This window comes from Alligator sinensis, unplaced genomic scaffold (assembly GCF_000455745.1).
Source record: "Alligator sinensis unplaced genomic scaffold, ASM45574v1 scaffold157_1, whole genome shotgun sequence".
Taxonomy (NCBI): domain Eukaryota; kingdom Metazoa; phylum Chordata; order Crocodylia; family Alligatoridae; genus Alligator; species Alligator sinensis.
The window spans coordinates 401,640-419,738 of record NW_005842316.1 but is presented as its reverse complement, the minus strand read 5'-3'; the positions used below and the strand labels follow the sequence as shown (position 1 = coordinate 419,738).

At 47.1% G+C, this 18,099-nt stretch overlaps 1 protein-coding gene across 4 annotated transcripts in view; it reads right to left on the bottom strand.

Annotated features, from left to right (window-relative positions):
* The window catches only part of ATP1B4 (ATPase Na+/K+ transporting family member beta 4), a 19,823-nt gene extending 2,776 nt beyond the window's left edge, over positions 1-17,047 (bottom strand). Inside the window, exons 1-7 of one of the 4 annotated variants that reach the window (XM_006028493.3) lie at positions 16,685-17,045; positions 16,431-16,495; positions 8,985-9,141; positions 3,501-3,629; positions 2,609-2,713; positions 1,181-1,377; positions 199-255 (exon numbers count right to left, since the gene is read on the bottom strand). In XM_006028493.3, the coding sequence (XP_006028555.1) occupies positions 199-255; positions 1,181-1,377; positions 2,609-2,713; positions 3,501-3,629; positions 8,985-9,141; positions 16,431-16,493 (708 nt within the window). In that variant the 5' untranslated portion in view covers positions 16,494-16,495; positions 16,685-17,045. Of the gene's footprint in view, positions 1-198; positions 256-1,180; positions 1,378-2,608; positions 2,714-3,500; positions 3,630-8,984; positions 9,142-16,430; positions 16,496-16,684 lie in introns of all 4 variants that reach the window. The other 3 variants (XM_006028494.3, XM_006028495.2, XM_025209912.1) reach the window with 3 other exon arrangements.
* Positions 17,048-18,099: the final 1,052 nt, after the last annotated feature.

The window sequence follows — 18,099 nt, the reverse complement described above, 5'->3', positions numbered from 1 at the left end:
TTGGCCCTACTTGCCTTCCAAGAACTTTCCCAGCCTGCAGCCCCCATACGGTCAGCAGACCTCACAGTGCATATCACACAGCAAATGTTTTGGGCTAATGTGACTGCAGGTGTAATCCCACTGTACTTTTACCAAAATTACCAAGGGGGAAAGGTGCTTGTTTATGCAATATAACAACGAGCCAAATCAAAGTCATACCTGCACTCTACAGTCCACACTCACTGGTGTCCCGGCACCAGCCTGGTAGCCTATGATCTATGGAAACAAATTCACAATGCTGTGAAATGGGGAGCAAGACCATGCAAATCCCAGCTCCCACTCCAATGATTTTTCTCTATCACCAAGTTGCTTATCTGAATAAAAGCTTTTTATACTCAGAGGTGTGTCCTACAAGCAGGGAATGAGGCCATTTATGCTGATGGCATTTGCTGTGCTTGCTTGTCGTGGACACCAAATCTGCAAGATCTTGAGGGCCTCTGTACAGGACTGGGACCCCAGAACTCAAAGAAGGCAGGAAACCAGTTAAAAAACAAAAGCGTTTTTTTCCCTGCCAGGTTAGTAAAAACTGCAGCAAGGCCTCGTGTTGTAGTTTCTACAGTTTCTACAGGGTTTCAAAACCGTGTTCATTCTTTGAAACCCAAACTAAAACAACCAGTAGCTGTGGTTCCTCACATAGCTGCTTTACATCCTGACTTTACAGAGGAAGTGTCAGGTATCAAAAGACACTACTCTTGATCTTCACCGAGAGCCTGGCCCCTTTCCAAGCAGGTCATGAATACTCTCTACAAGTGGTTTTACCAACAACATACACATTGGTTCCACTGCACGCACTCATTTCAAGTAATGCACTCTTCTTAAAAAAAACAAACTGGTTATAGAGATCAGAGTATGGGAGGTGGCCTTAAACATAATATCTGGAAGATGGCTGGCTGAGGCCCCAGAAAATAATTCTACTCTTGCTGCCCAGTTCTTAACCAAATCCTGAAGCAGGAGCCTTTGAAATGTTTTCTTGTTTGAATGTCTCCATACTGCAAATGGAGATGCTGTTTTCTAGCTGAATTTATGCTGGGACAGGAGGTTATCAGATCAGAGAATTGGACTTGTTTCAGTCCCAGCCTAATCCTGAACCTACAGTACTATACAGTGTCTAAAGAGTCAAGGTGCCTGGATTTTTCCATACCCGGTTCATCTTCAGCAGAATGCATGGCTGGCCTCTTGAGTAGCCGAACGTTGGATCCTCAATTCCAGAACAATTCTGCAGAAGTGAGCGCTTGAACTGGCAGGCCCTCTTCTGCTCGCTCTCATCCCCCTCTTGAATAAAGTACTGGCCTGCTATGCACTCAATGTTTTTTTCCTCTTGAATGGTGTCATTGTAAGCTAAAATGAACCAAGAGGTGGTTAATGCTGTCCAGAACTTTGTCCAGGGCCCCACACTGTAGATACATCCTCACATCAACAAAAGTCGGAGGTGCCTAAGAGAGTGAGAAAATCCCATCCCAAGAGTCCAGATTTAATACGAGGCTAAGCAGAAGCTCAAGGTATGAAAATTGCACTGACCTTTGCATGGAAAATATATTAATACTGCAGCAAGTACTATAAGCTTTATAGATGGGGGAACTGAAGCCCAAGAGATGATTACATACCCTCCATCCCCCCCCGCCCCCCCAAGTGCCCCTCACTTCCCACCCACAGCCCACCACCCCCCCAGGTATCCCAGGGCCCACAACCCCTTGCCCCCATCCCCAGCAGAAGCCAAGCCCGGGCTGCCACTTGTGGGAAGCTTTGGCTGCTGTAGCCAGAGCAGAGCATGGAGCCTGGCTCTCTCACCCCACCACCCAGCCCCTCTCACAGGCAGCATGGCCAGAGTGGAGCTGGGGAGAAGGGGAGGATGCGGGCTGCCCTCTGTGGGCTTGGGACTCCCTGCCCTGCCGCCCTTCCCCCAGGGGCTCCATGGCCCAGCAGGAGGGACCCAGTGGGGGAGGAACCACCACGCCACCATGGCCGCCAAACTGAGGTGCCCTCTGCCTGCCCAGCAGCAGCAGGGGCACAACTCCATGCTGCCATACCTCACTTTGGCAGCCACGGTGGTACGGCACTCCCTACTGTACTGGGTCCCATTCACTGAGATGCAGAGGCAGGTTCTACCTAGAGCTGGTCCAGCCCGGATGCAGCCCCATGCCCCACTGTGGGTGCAGAAATCTTGGGAGCGAGGGGGAGGGGGCACATGCCCCCTCTGCCATTTTGCCTTGGCCCTCCCGCCCCCCTCTGCTGCACTCCCTCTGCTCCCCGCCCCCGCATCACATTGCCTGTGCCCTGCCCCCACCCCTCCAACATGTCGCCTGTGCCCCCGGATCCCTGTTTATCACAACCCCATCCAATGATGTTGCAATCCCATTTGGGTCATGATGACCCACAGTTTGGGAACTGCTGCTTTAGGATGTCAGAGCTTGTGCAGCTGTTGTTGAGTGACCCATACCAAGTTAACATTTCTGCATGATGCGTGGGATCTATTTTGTTCATAGATGCTTAATTGCTGGAAAAGGTACATGGGTACCTATAACCTTTGAGACATGCAGACTGTAACTGAAATACAAGCCAACTAGTTTACCTGTGAGGAAGCGGTGCATACTGTCCACATATGGAAGCCAGCTGCTAGGCTCTGATACGTTGAAGGCAATGGTAAACCCATGTATGTATGGTCTAATCATTACTCCTGGCAAATAAAACAATCTGTTATATTAACTAGCCACAGACATTTTATCAGTGTGTGAACTGAAGGCGTCCAGCATTGTGATCCCCATGTATAATTATAATTATAATCATCATCATTACTGATCGCTGACTGCAGCAGTAAGACACAAGCCGTGCCTCAAGGAACTTACAGAATCATTTTGCTGAGACCCTTGACATGGACATGACTCTTCAGCTCCTCATGAAACAGCTGAAGGTACCTGACCATCAAAGCCCACAAGACCAGGTCTTTAGCAGGTGTGAATCTGGGCAGCTCTGCTGCCTGGATTTCTACCAGCTGAGAATTCAGCCCACTGTCTCTGCAGATCATCAACAGCCCTGGTGGGTGTTGAAGAGGAAACTGGACAAGCACCTCATTGAGCTCGTTTGAGCCCAATTACCTCCCACCCATGGCAGGGGACTAGACTGGATGATCTTACAGGTCCCTTCCGGTCCTTCTTTCTATGATGTCAGTGTAGCCACCCAAAGAGAGATTTTGCTGCTTTCTCCCATGTTAACAGAAGGTTTAACTCACGGTGCTTTCCTACATCCAAAAACTATTCTAGGCATGAGAACATATACCATTTGATTTTGTCTGAAGATTTCAGCTTCAAGGTATATGTAAAAGAACTGGAATTTTGATTGTTTAAATAATGCTCTTTCCAGAAGGAGCAAAAATAAAGCGTGTATTCAGGCAGCTAGTTTGATCGTCCCCTAGCCGTGAGCAGGGCTCTGAGAAAGCACGGTTGGATATGAGTTGAGGTGCTTACCTGGCAGAGCAACTCTATCCCTGTATATCGGTGTGTAGGGGTTCAGCGTGAGCACCATTACGTACATGCAGAAGGCGAACAACCCAGCCAGAAATAAGTACAAAATGAAGTAAAACAATAAGATCAAGCCTGCAAAACACAGAGGGCACGTTGCTGTTCATACAACCATTAGCAGTCCCAACTTCACAAAAGGACACATCAATAGCTCTTTTCAGCACTTACTATTCTTTGACGATTATTGACATTGTACATTTGTTGAAGCAATGACCCTTTCCCTGGCTCCCCAAGACACACACAGACACGTACGTACATCCAACTCACCTTCACCCTTTGGGGAAAATTTGGTTCAGGATCTATAATTCTCAACCAGATGCCATCTCCATGTGGCCCGGATAAAACCCTGGCTCTGAATTCCTCTGGATGCTGGGAAAGATGGAATTCTGACCTACATTCCCCTTTTATGGTTTGCTCCAGCCCTACCCTATATCCCACAGCTCAAACTGGACCCAAATCTCATCTCATTTGGTCTGAGTAGTTGCAATATCGAGATCACATGTGAAAGGGCCATTGAATTGCTCTTGCACATATTTAATTCCTTAGAATTCCAATAGGAAAGATGATCCCTCACTAATCAGCTGTTTGACATCACGATCCAGATCTCTGGGGAACAATGCAAACAACATTACACAGAAACATAGCAGCTCAGAAATACACATTACATTTGGCTTTTCCCCAAGCCCATAGGCCAAAGAGCAGTATTTATTTTTTCCAGGACCAGGGCTGAGGTTGTCTCCTGAGAATACAGTCTATGAATAAAAGCCAGTGATTCAGAAAATAAAGTTAGACCATAACACAAACATTTCCCAAGAGAAGCGTGATTCCAGTTTCAAAGCAAGCCCTGAGAACACAGATGTGCACTTTCACCTCCCTGTTCTCGAGGTGTTTATGTTGGGGGAATTTTTAGTGATGGGAACTAGATGGGAACGTACATTCAACTTTGGGCTGAACAAAGGAGGCTCAGCAGGGGAGCTGAGGTGTAGGGGAGTAGAACCAGTAGAATACGGAGCCATGATGGAGGAAGAAGTTCATCGGCTCTGAGATCTGAGAGCAGGTTCTTGCCATGAGTGAGATCTGAAGAAAATTCCTGGTTCTCACTCTCTTCCCCAAAAGGGGTCAGGGCTGCCATACAGAGCTGAATTCTTGGGCAGCAAAGAGTTGGTCAACCGCCGTTTATCTTAATTCCCTCTGCTTTTGGAAGAACTAAAAATACTAAACCCCTGGGAAAGTGGGTGAGGGTGTATCTTGGGGGCTTCTACTGCATGGCTGCTGAAACTGAGTCTGATAAAAGCTGCATCATCAGCTAGGCCCAGAGAGTAAAACAGGTGCCTCAAGATTTCCCCTGCAAGCTCCTGGCACTGCCAGACTGAGGGGGAGCCAGGGCACCTTCTTTTGGTCCACAGGCTCCTTCTTAGAGGGTACAACATCTAAGGAACTCCACAGACCATATTCTGCTCTCAGTTATCCTGATATAGTGGTCGTTGTGATGTCAATGGCATTACTCCAGGTGTACCCCCAAGAGAATGAAGGCAGAATCTGGTCTTATGCATTTACACTGGTGTGACTCTCCAGCTAGTTACCTAGCTTCACACACACCGGCTGGCATCATATCAGTGGGGTCTCTTCAAATGTACAGTGAGTGAGAGCAGAAGCTGAGTAACTGAAGGCTCTTTGACATGAGGGGATGGCTTGGGCCTCAGCTGAGGAGAGCCCCATCACACAGCTACCATGACTCACAGGCAGACACTGTTCCTTAGCAATGCACCACCGCTGGGTTTACCCCTCCCATTATTTTTCAGTTCCGCTTTGGCACATGCCATGCCAAGTGCTGTCACAAACAGTGACCACCTTGCAGGGCTATTCACACTGGAGTCAGAGCACCTTGTGCCCTGAGGCTCTTCTGAAATGTATAGCCAGGAAACATTGTGTAAATCCAGTGGCAAAACATCACTGCTCTCTGCCATTCAGCCATGAGTGAGCTTGCTTATAAAACAGCAAAAAAGACTTGGAAAACTTGTGCGTTCGCCTTCATCACCATGTATTCAAGAGAAAACAATTCAGGCCCTGGAACACACACTTCCTTTCAGCTGGTATTTGTCAGAGATGTGGAGGGTAAAGACCATTCTTCCCTTAGCTTTCGTTAGTTGGCACCTTCATTTTAAAAGTGTATTGGAGCCAAGGCCCAAAACTACATGGAAAGAGCTCTCTCTGAGATACCCTACTGAGTCTGCTCCTTGTGCTGTGTAGAGTGGTACCTGTGTGGGAGTGGGTGCGTGTGTGGATGGTACGAAGCGTTGCTCAGTTCTGGGATGCTAAAGACCAATAAAATCATGTGTCATTAAATAATAAACACATGGGTGTGCAGAACATTAAAGCATTTGGGGCTGGAACTAGATGACCTCCTGAGGTCTCTTCCAGCCCCCTCATTCTCTATGATTCTTATGTGCTGGTTACAAAATTATTACAATGTCTATAAAATGTATGGTTATTATTCAGCACCTGGAACACATTCATGGGAGGGGGAAGGGAGTGAGGTATATTTTGTAGTCTTATTTTTACATAGAATTGTTTTTATAATTTTATTTAAAAGAGCCAAAGCTGCCAAATTCTCTGAAAATTAGTGTTTGAGGCTTCAAGAATCACAGGAGATTTGAGTGAATTAAAACACTCCAGCCCCAGCAAACAACTTGCAGCTCTAGTCAACATATCCATTTCGGTTGTGTGTGTCCAACCTGACACTGGTCCTTGTGTATGAGTTCTTTAAAGGCAATCTCCACCATCATTCAATCCACAGCGATAGTGTCTTCATTTTACATCTGCCATAAGCATTGCCAAACCAGACTCCCTATGCAACTGGGACAGCTTACGTGTCATCTGACTGCACTGTAGCACATAGCATTGGCTGACCCCTGAATCACATCACTAGCTGAGTAGCTTTACAGCTGCTGTAAATTGATCCTTTTTTGTTCTGGCTGCAGCTGATTTTACACAATAAGTCTCTTGGCTTATGTGAGGACAGTCACTGTGGGCTTTGCAGGAGACTAAAAACTTGGCAAGAGAAATGAACAAGTTGCAAGGCTTGTCTGTTTGCTACTGGAGCCAAGTGCTCAGTGTTGCCAAATTGCCTGTTCTTTGTGTTTTGAAAAAAAACCTGCTGATCATCACACTGTCTGCAATTGCTTTGGGACTTTGCAAATGCCTGAGAATATCACTGGCTAAACTGAGCTGAGGTAAATCCAGAGTTGCTGCCCTGAGGTCAGCAGTATTACTGCAACACAAAATGCATCTGATTTTAAAATCGAGCCCAACCCAATCACTTTCAAGCCAGTGAACAAGTTGCCAGGAAAACATTGCTGAAAAAGCCCACTGCATCATGCATACTGTCAGTACTGAGCCCTAGACCAAGCTGCAGCAGCAGTGCTACTGGGGCAGTATGAGTAGCACCTGCTCTCAGTCACAGTCCCATAGTGCCTGTTTTCAATCATTTCCATCTGGCTTTCTGGCCTGAGTATAATTTTTTAGAGGTGGTGGATAATGCTGTCAAAGAAAATCCTAGCTAGGGAGTCAGATCCTGCTTCCCTGAATCCCACACAGCGCTACTGATTTACTCATGTAGGTAAGAACTTATTGTGGCCTGGCCACCCACATTAATGGAGTTACTTTTGTTTTACAGTGGAGTAACCATGAGGTGATTTAGACTCCCACTAAGCCGTGCCTGTTCTACAAGGGCAATGATGCACATATCAAAGGACTCCACAATCTGCACGTTGAAATCTAAGTTAACCAAAGGTAATGCTTCCCCAAGGCGTCATAGAGAAGTAAGGCTGGAAGAGACCTCAAGAGGTCATCTAGTCCAGGGGTGGTCAACCTGAGCCTGAGACGGAGCCAGAATTTAGCAATGTACATTGCCAAAGAGCCACAGTAATACATAACGACATGACGTAACGGCTACGGAAGCGGGTCACCGTGCGATTGTGCAAAGATTCAAGAAGATGCATATTAACTTCTGAAGAGCCACATGTGGAGCCACTGGTTGGCCACCCCTGATCTAGTCCATCCCCTGCGTGAGGCCAAATCATCCCTATCCAAACCATTTTATCAAGGCCCCATTTGACACACTACGCCACAGAGGCATACCAGGAGATATGAGAATCTCCTCTATGAATGCACAATCATCAGAATGGCCCTGCATGTACATTTTGGTCCAGATTTTTCAGCCTAGCTACATAGATCACATTATAAACAGCACATACAAACAGTCAGTAAGACACCTAAATGGCTACTGTTCACTTAACCCAACTTGTGTCCAAATGAAGATATTAGATGGGTAGTCACATGCATGTTCTGAAAATCAGGCATTGGAATTGGGAGCTGCAATTCTAAGTGTCTCCAAAATCATCTTCACTCACCTTACTTGGTGCTTGTTTAAGTGTTGTCTCTCAGCACATTCAGTGCTACAGAAAAAGGCCAGCTTGGCCTCCTAAAGCAGTGGTTTCCAACCTAGGGTTGCAACCCAAATGAGGGTCGCGGGGGCAATGCTGGGGGTGCTGCACACAAAGGATGAACCACGCTGCGTGCCGGGAGCTCCTCCGCCCCCGGACTGCTGCCTCTGCCGCACTCCACTCCCAGCAGCGGGTCATGGCAAAAAAAAGATGAGAACCACTGTCCTAGAATTTGAAATCCTCCATGTCTCCACAGAGTGGACATCACTGACAGCAGCAGGGGGAGCTTCCATGCCACCCATCAGCCCTGGTCTGGGAAGGCAGCTCTAACTTCAGTGCCTACAACAGGGGCCTACAACAAGGCAGCAGCTCTCCCCACTCCCAGGTGAATACACAGGATGATTAAACACTCTCAGATTCATTCACGTCCACTCCTAGGTAGCACCAGAGGTTTAATTCTTCTCTGGCTCTTGGTGTTTTTAAGGATGTTAAAGAAAACAGCTATTAAAACACAAAGGCCAAGGGACAGAAACCCAATCCCACTGACTTGTAACTCCTGTTTAACTGAGAGCAGAATTTGGCCATAAAGCTGCAATAAACTACGTTGTTTGATAGGAGTTGAACACACGTAAAAAAAGAGCCTGGGGCTAACACTGATCTTTGATCACCAGTAAGTCTCACTTATGGTGCCTGAAATACTCATGTCTCAGTGGCATGATCCTTAATCCCCTTAACTTGATAACATTAAAGGCAATGGCTCAATAATGAGGGTGGCTTTCCCTGGACTATATGCTTTTAAAAGGACACTAATTTGCTGGGATCCTACAGTTCTCTATAAAGCCACCTGTTAGAAAGATATGTGTGGCTCCCTTAAAATAACAGGATTTAGGTTGTATGTGCTCTGCTACATCCTAGCAAGGACACTGACAAACAAGTGAATCTCTTGTGAGAAAGAACAGAGAAGGAATGGAGGCACAGAACCTACCCCAGCTCTTAGCTGTTCTTCCCAGACATGTTCTGTTCTCTGGATCCCAAAGGAAATTTTTCATTTCTTGAATTACATCTGCCCAAGTTTTCTTCGCCATCACTTCCTCTCTCCCTTCTCTGCCGGAGTTCTGCATTTGCTGTTCCTGCTTATTTTCCTGGAATAGTTACAAAACAAGCCCCACAAACAAAGTAAGCATCTCATTGGCCAAAAATAAATGCAAAAGCACTTACTATCTGGAAATGGTTCAAATTTCCATTTTCCCATCATCACTCCTGTGTTATGGAGAGACAGCTTTCTGGCTGAAGTCATTTAGAATTACTTATATCCCAGCATTCATTTTTCCAGGGGACATACAATAACGCTGTTAAACTGGGCACTATCCCATCATTCATTTCTAATCTGTGTGAACTTTCTAAAAGACACTCTAAAAGATGGGAGAGTGTTTTTACAGCTCTCTTATGTATCTCTGTGGTAAAAAATACAATGTACTGAATTTGTGACAGGAGTCACCACTGAACACTGTTAAACTAAGTCTTCCAAGTTCTTTCTCTCAGCATGCAAGTAAGTTTGCGGTCTTTGAAGATATGCTTGTGTCATTCGTTTTGGGTTGCATGAGGTTCTAGAGATCTGGACCTCTACAACAGCAGGAAAGTTTGAGCCATCTTAGCCTCTGGTAAAAGGAGACTTCATAATTTTAGGCTGTGGACACAACTCTGAGTATCTTTTTCCAGCTGAAGGTGACGGTGATGTGATGAGCTGTGAGGATTCTCCCTCATGACACCCAAACTACGGGGAGGTGTTATGTCTCATTACACATGTGGAAGAACCTTCCTTTGAACTCGGTGCTTGAGTGACCCCAAGATCAACCTCAAACCATTCTCAGAAATAAGTCTGGTCATGGTTCCAAGGAAACATATGTCAGATGCCACCTGAACTGGGACTGCAGGAGAATACCACACAAAAGCTGGTAGTGCCACCTGGTTCTGACGTCAACCTAGAACTTCAGCCATGTTCTTCTTGCTTGTCTGAACTACAGCTAAGCAAAAGTTTGGGGAAGGAATTTGGCTGAAGCCAAAATGATGTTTTGTAAGGGCTCTCAAAGAAAACCCACTCCATTGCACACAGTTTTCACTAAAGCCTTTTTATAACACACATCCAAAGACAGCATGATTTACCAACGCATCCAAGAAGGAGGTTTACATTCAAGGTGGTCCTGAAGCCAGACACCTGGTTTCTGGTTTGGCTCAAAGCCTTTCTAAAAATTAAGGGGTTCACATCTTTTGCACCATCTCACTGAGAAGGGTCTGATCTGAGAAGTTTGGCTAGTGAATAAGTTCCAAATGGCTCCAAATGCTTAGTGTTCGGTCTTATCTGCATCTTTTACAGATGAACGTGAAACAAGTTCAGGACTGGATTGGGACCTAATTCCCCCATAACTTCATGGTGTTTTGGTTTGGACCTGGCTATAGTTTACACATATATTCCTCTGGACCAGGGGCTCCCAAACTGTAGTACACATACCCCTGGAGGTATGCAAGACATCTCTGGAGGGGGGCGGGGTATGCGGGAAAAATGTATAATGGTAGATTTAATTTTCATTATAACAATAATTGGAATTTAAGGGGTTAAAATATAAAACGTATGCTGGTAAAGGTATGCAGGCAGCTGGTAAATCTGGAAGGGGGCACACAATAAGAAAAAGTTTGGGAAACTCTGCTCTAGACAATTCTGTCTAGGAGCCAACTGTGCATGCCTCTCAGCAATGCAGAGGGGATCTTTGCCTTGTTAAAGTTGAGGGATCAGATTAACATGCTGTCCATCTGCACCTGTTGGAGTTTAGCTGTTATAAATCATAAGTATCCGGGGGCTTCACGAATGCCATTAGGGAGATTCCCAGGAATGCCATTAGGGAGATTCCCAATAGCAGCTGGGAGCTTCAAGTTCAGTGGCTTTTCATTAACTCTTATTTAAAAAATTCCTCTGTTTCCAAGGGAAAACAACTCCCCTCAGAGGCACCACCTGCTGCTAATCCCATTATCCAGATCTCTTCTTGTGCACTCCATAAGTCACCCATTTTTTTTAAAAAGGCCTATTGAAGAGATGAGGAAATAAAAAATGTTCTTTGGGCACAACTTCCAACAAGTCAGATCTCTCCAGCAGCTGGAGTATGCTATGCAGCCACCATCTCAGTATTCCCCCTGATTGGCAATCATAAAACTGTGTAACAAGTTATTGAGAAATGTAAGTGAAAGTTATGCCTTTTACAGCCTTCACCATAACCCCAGTATTTTTAGTAGTGGATATAGTTGGCCCAGCCTAGCACTGGTATAAATCAGCACTGTCCCATGGACTTTGCTGATTTATGCCATCTGGGAACCCAGCCCAATATCTCTTATTGTAGATGTACAATGCACATCTACAGATGTAGATGCACAGTGTGCATCTAACTGTTGCTACTCTTGCAGCATTAAATGTAAAAGAGCTAGAATTCCACTGTAAATCTGGAGGAACACACTGTTCAACTCCTACTGTCAGATATCTAGTTATTCCCCAAGTTAGCTTCTTGTTAATACAACAGACAATGACCAGGCATCAGAAAACTGATTTCTTTGGACCGAGATAGGATCAGGGGATTTTATAGCCAGCTCCATACATTTCTGACTGTATAAGATTGGACTGTAGCCTGGTATCAAAATCCCAACTGAATGACAGAATGCACAGCAAGTGAAGAAAAGAAACCTTCTCTTCTTCTCACTTAAAAAAAATTGCTATTAACTGATATTTTGGAAGCATTTCTGAGACCACCTGTAATGTGATGGAGATTACTTGGATCCAGAGAGTAGACAAAGAGAAGCCAATTAGAAATGCTTGGGGAAAAGCTACTCTCAGCTGGATTTGAGCCAACATTAAACTCTCAGTCAGCTGATTCCTTTGTTTCTTGCAATTCACAGAGCCATCATGTCCTGAGCTGGGAAGATGACTCATGCACAGCAATTAGCTAAGAACTCTTTAAAAACTTGGGGGGGGCAATACTTCACCCGACTCACCAGGGGGCAGTCTGGTGCTCTCCCAGAGAGTTTGGATCCATATCCCTTACTGTCCCTTTATGGATGCATCTTGGCAGGGATAAAATTGTGATAATGTCTCCAGTAAATCTGGCAGCAAGATAGTTCCTCCATGGGCCTGGCTCGATTGACTCCAATGAGCCATTTACATCAGCTGAGCATTTGGCCCCTGATGTGTGGAACAGCTTCATGATTTGCCAGAGGAAACAGACAAGCAGGGAATCAATGTGTGAGGCCAGCAATGATGATAGTGGCCCCCACATTGATCAGCGTATCATTCTGCACTCCCAGTGGGTGCTAAGAGGACTCCACACCTTGCGGGATCCAGCCCTGCTGATAGAGAGAAGATGCAAGAACCCCAGATCAGCAGCTGCCAGCCAGCTGTGTGTTGGGGGTGAGATGCTGCTCCTTTACAAGACAGCTCTCAGCTTCTCCTGCAGTTCTCCAAACTGGGAGGGAAGCATTTAAGCACTGGCAGACTGGATTTAAGCACAGCCAGTCTGTACAGACCCCTGGGGTTGACAGGATCTGTTCTGAGCTGGAGGGGCCTGTGAGGAGGTTGTGTCCAAGAAGCCAGGAGGCTTTGAAGCTGCCTGCTGGCATTTGCCTTGAATAGGAAGCTGCCCAGGGGATCCTCCAGGTCAGGTGGGCAAAATGCGGACCGGGGGCTGGATGCAGCCTGCCAGGCTATTCTATCCAGCCCATGGGGCCCCTAAAAAATTTAGAAAATTAACATTAATCTGCCCTGAGCTGCCTGTCATGTGGCCCTCGATGACTTGCAGAAACTCAGTAAGCAGCCCTCTGCTCAAAATAATTGCCCGCCCCTGCTCCAGGTGATGCAAGTGGCATCACCAACACCCTGCTCCAACACCTACTCCTGCTGGAATCAGTTTGAGGAACAGAGATGGAGCACAGCCAGGACAGAGCAGAGTTCAGTGCGAACCTCTTAACACTCCTCTGTGCTTCTAGAATTAAACAGGAGCCAAGTCTGAGCACTTGATTCTGCTGGGATGACACCATCCCTGCCCAGGCAGAACTTGGACTGCAGAGCTATTAACAGTGACCTTGGCAAGAAGAAAACATGTAAACTAGGGAACAGACAAAAAATCCTGGTGAAAAAGAAATCAGCAGTACCTTGTGGGGTGGGCAGGGAAGGAGCCAAGCACAGAGCAAGAAAAGCTGGATCTGCTGAGCAACAGACCAGACGGCTGCCTATCGGTGTCTGTGCAGCCTGCAGGCACATTGCTGTTAGTCACTAGCACTGAGAAGTCCCACATGAGATCAAGGCTGCACACAGACTTGTGGGAGAGAGGATCTCTGCTTTACAGATCACACAGTGGGCATGTCTACACGTGCCCCTGACTGTGCAGTTGTTACTGCACAGTCATTTAGTACGGACTTTAGCAAGTACTAAATGACTATGAAGTAACCGCCATTACTGCGCAGTCTGGGCGGCGCATGGGTCATTTCTGCCCCTACTGCACAGCAGCTCATTGGTATTGTGGTGTAGTGTCAGTGTCACGGTTTGTGCCCGCTGATGCTATGTCGCTGTAGTGACAAGCTACATGGCCATAGCTTGTTACTATGGCAACATAGTGTCTTGTGCAGACGCGCCCAGTGTAAGTAGGTAGAGGCTGGGAGTGCAAATGGAGATTTCGTGAGGCATCGAGCCAGTGACAGAGCCAGAACTACAAACCACGTTTTCTGGCCCTAGATGCCGGGTACCAACAGCCATTGCCACTATTTCTTTGGATCTCAGGACTCCAGCCAACTCCCTGCTTCTGAAATCACACTCAGTCTTGCCCTCAGGTTTTATTTAGATCAAACATTATGGAACAGAACCACCACTGCCCAGGACTGTGAAGACCAGCCGGCAGATCCTGGAGTGCTGATGGACTGAGGATGGAAGGATGGTGCCCCCTCCTAGGCACACATGCTGGATCGCTCAGATGTCATTGCAGCCAGCAGGGCAGCAATCTCATCCACCTTCACCACCTGAGCATTATGCAAGGGGCCTGCGCAAGCTCTCAGCACAACTGGGTTGTGGTCCTGGGTTCAGCCACTGGCCTGCTGGTAGCATTGCCCAGGTCACTTCGGGCACCTATACACATGCCTGATGCCTGCTCCAACATGTACTAATTAGCATGCATCTGAGCAGATTCAATTAATTGGAATCACATGTTCAGTATCCCAGTGCTTCAAAATAGCAGTGGGGGCGCTTTAACTAAAGCTCATGGAATAAGCTTTAGTAAAAGCACCCCTCCACACCATTTTGAAGTGTAAGATGCTGAATACACACAACACTGCAGGCACTTCAGAGTAGCTCCAGAGAGTGGAACTAATTAAAGCACCTCACCCACCCCACAGCACCTGTAAAGACACCCTTCACTCCTATGTGCCCTGGCTTCCCCTGCCTCATTTTCCTGCTATGCCTGTAGGCTCCTCAGGGCAGGGATGTTCTCTTCCTACATGCTTAGCACAGCACAGCCAGATCTCTCAGAGGCCCCAGGTGCTACCACAATATAAATGGTTAACAGTCACTGGCAGGCACCTGGAATGGGGCCAGAAGCCCTTACATCCATTCCAGTCTCACTGGAGAGCCCACACTGCACATCACTTGTGAAAGAATCACCTTTCTCCACCTGTGCCCTTTGTTAATTAACCTTTCAACTAACAAATCCTACCACAGGATAACTTGGTCTTAAAATCATCTGCTCTCTGGATGAGCCCCTGTCATTAAAGAATCTCCCTCCTCTGAGGCCCTACAAGGAGGAATCGCTTCTGGATCCAGACTTCCCAGTACTGATGGGATAAACGATTGCTGCCAGAGCTGAATACTCCAAGTGTGGCGTCAACATCCTCTGCTGGACAGCTGGCTCAAGCTGCCAGTGACAGGGTGACAGGGGCTAGAACCTCTCTCCTGTTCTGCACAATCTGCACCACTATGGACTAACAGTCAGCACAGCCAGACCCTGGCCAGCCCACCCTGCAGGAGTAAGGAGGAGGATGACCACTGTACCACACACCGTGGGACTATCACCAGCCAGTACAGGTGTTGCAAGGCTTCTCTAAATGCCAGTGGGCCAGGGGTAGCAGATATCCAACAAGTACTAACAGCCCTGTCCAGTTTGATTGGAATAACAGGCCATATTGGAGCCTAATTCTGGGATCTGCCCTGGCTCTTGTCAGCATAAACCTCCCCAGGAAACATGGCTGGGGCATGGGGTTGGGTAGAAGTATAGGGTTGGCCATATGGTATAGAAGCAGCTCAGGGTGTTGGGAGGTGGAGGGGTAAGAATGGAGCACAACATTCCTCCAGCCATTCTGCCCCCTTGCTGTCCTCAGCACCGGGCTTGAGAAGGTGGCAGAATCCAGGGCGAAATGTAGCTTTGCAGACTGGTGCAAGGTGCATGAATTTAATTCATAGCACCCAGCATGCCCCACCAAAGGCCAATTTGGCCAGGGAGCACTGCCTGGATAGTTGATCCACTCAACAGGGCTGCCTTGGGAAAGGCTGCCAGCCACTTATACAACACTTTTGGCTTCCTTCAGGACAGCTTGTACTTTACTGTATCAAGTGTGTCTGGGTTACCTGAGGTAGGAGCAAAGCCCATCAGGCTCACACCACTATGTAGCTGCAGGGAGTCAGCGTGAAACAGGTTTTTTAGTGCTCAGCCCAGGAGCCGCATTGACGTAACCAACCACTGGTGCAGGGGCCCTCTGTCTCCCCACTCCTGGGAATTGCTTTTCCTGGGAAGCAGATACACAAGGCAGACATCTGTGCTGCTTTAGATCTGCAACAGCCAGAGGTGGATTCTGATCTCCGTTTCAGGAATGTGGACTTCAGGGGAGCTTTAGTGGCATCCAGCTGCTGTTCACAATAAGGAGTTTTTCCCATAATCGCAATGGTGCTTACTCCAGATGGATACTGACTTGACTCAGCCCCAAATCTCCTCTTCACTACCCAACAAATCTTCTACCACCCTTGTAGAGCAGGCGATGGGCAAGCTGGAATGGAACTGAGGCTAGAGGCAGAGCTCACTGCTCTTCTAAAGGCTGTTTTTGCCCTGAATTTCTTGTGCCTCAATCCTAAAAGCACTTGACTTCCCCTCTTCCCCCAACCCAGTCCCTGTCTCTCCACTGAAAAGGGGTAATCCATCCAAATTACAGCAGCAAGAGCAGGGCTTGTTTGCTCAATTATCTTTGCCTCAGGCAACTTGGCTTTCCAGCCTGAGGTCACCACAGATCAATGGCAAGTGCTTGGGCTCTATAATAACAAAAGGGAGGAGGAGTGGTCCCTAATGCAAAATCACTATAGTTAGCACCTTTCTGCATCCCTCTTGCTGTTTCCTAGCATGGGCAGCCCCCATACACTCACCGGTTTCTGGTGGGGGCTCCCAGGCTGGCCTTCAGCCCCTCTGGAGGTAGCATTCATGTCCATGGCTTCATGCGAAATGTAGAGAAATGGAACAATTAGTAATGTAGGAAGCTACACCTGGGCTCAGCAGTACAAGCTGCATCAGTGCAGCATGTGCCACCCCAGCACAGAGAGCTCCCAAGCAGAACCATCACCCCAGTCTAATTCCATATTCCCGTCACTTATTCCATCTAAGTAAGTAAGGAAAGGCTCACAGAAAGCAGGTTCAGCCCTTTAAATCAAATGCAAGCAATAAGAGACCTCTGCTTTTTCTTCGTGGCTGGGATCAAGTGGGACCAGATAGAACACGTTGCTTTTTGACCTTGAAAAGAAGACTTAGATGCTGGGGAAGAGATCAAAAAATAACTTGCTTTCATCAGAAGGTTGAGATCATGCAACAGGATCCTGGCCGCACTTAAGCTCCTCTTCCACTTAATGCCATTTGCACCTACAACATGATCCACTGTATTGAAGTCCCCAAGAAAATAAGACAACTCCTAGATAGGGAAGCACCCTCCTTGCTGCCTTACGAGAGCAGGAACCTGTTCATAAAGACTAACAAACAGCAAGGTCATCCTTAGTGGCTGAATATATATGCCAATGTGTGCTTGTCAGTCATGGGGAGCCCCTGTTAAATGCCTGCAAGATTTCTCTAGCAGTTATGGGGCTTCTATATTTATCACACTGAATCAAGACAGTCAACAGCCCAGACTGTGCAGTGTCAGTTTCCCCCAGACATATATAACTCTGAGAGGCAGCCATAGCCAGCAGGAGAAAATCATGAGAAACAGCCAGGAACGCTGAGCAGTAGTGCTAGGTTACTACAGTAATTATGTTACATGATCAGAGGCCACAACTGAGAAGGATGCGACTTCCACCCGTTTATGAATTATGGACACGACATGTTGCTCTAAATCAACTCAATTTTACAGTTTAGTGACCCATTGATTCCAGTCTGTTGGCAGCACTAGAAGCTGTGAATTCCAGTGACTGAGAAAGATGTATATTGGGTCACATTTATTGAAGAGCTGAGTACTGGTCTAATACACAAGGGGTAAACGGAGCAGAAAATGGCAGGTGAGTATGTGTCAGGGTAAAAGAGTATAAATGTGGCACTCAGTGGGCGTGGAAACTGGCACACACCCGTGGACAGATTCTGTTCTTGGGCATGTTGATATCAACTTGAAAAACTCCTCTGACTTGGGTAGATTTACTGTGGTACAAGGAGACCAAAATTAACCCCTGGGGAGGAGGAACTAGAGATTTTTCCTAAGCAGGTTTCTTTAGCACAGGCATGCCTATTTTGCACTGCCATTTGACTGGTGCTGTGGGTTGGCCCCATTCTGCAAACCAATGCAGTGGTAAGGGTCTGTGGTCCCCTGGCCTCTGGTGATAATAAACAATCAGTCACTGTGGGGGCTGATCACTAAGCTCTGCAAGGCAGGGAAGCTTCCTGGTCCCTGCCATTCTCCTGCTAGGATGGGCCAGGACACACCAGGCCATCCCTGGAATGCCCTGCTCCACACTCTACCAGTGTCTGCTTTCTACCACATCAGTGCATCTCCCCCATTGCACAGAGAACCTGCCTTCCTGCCTGCTTTAGAAGAGGGAAACTATTTCCCAAAGCTGA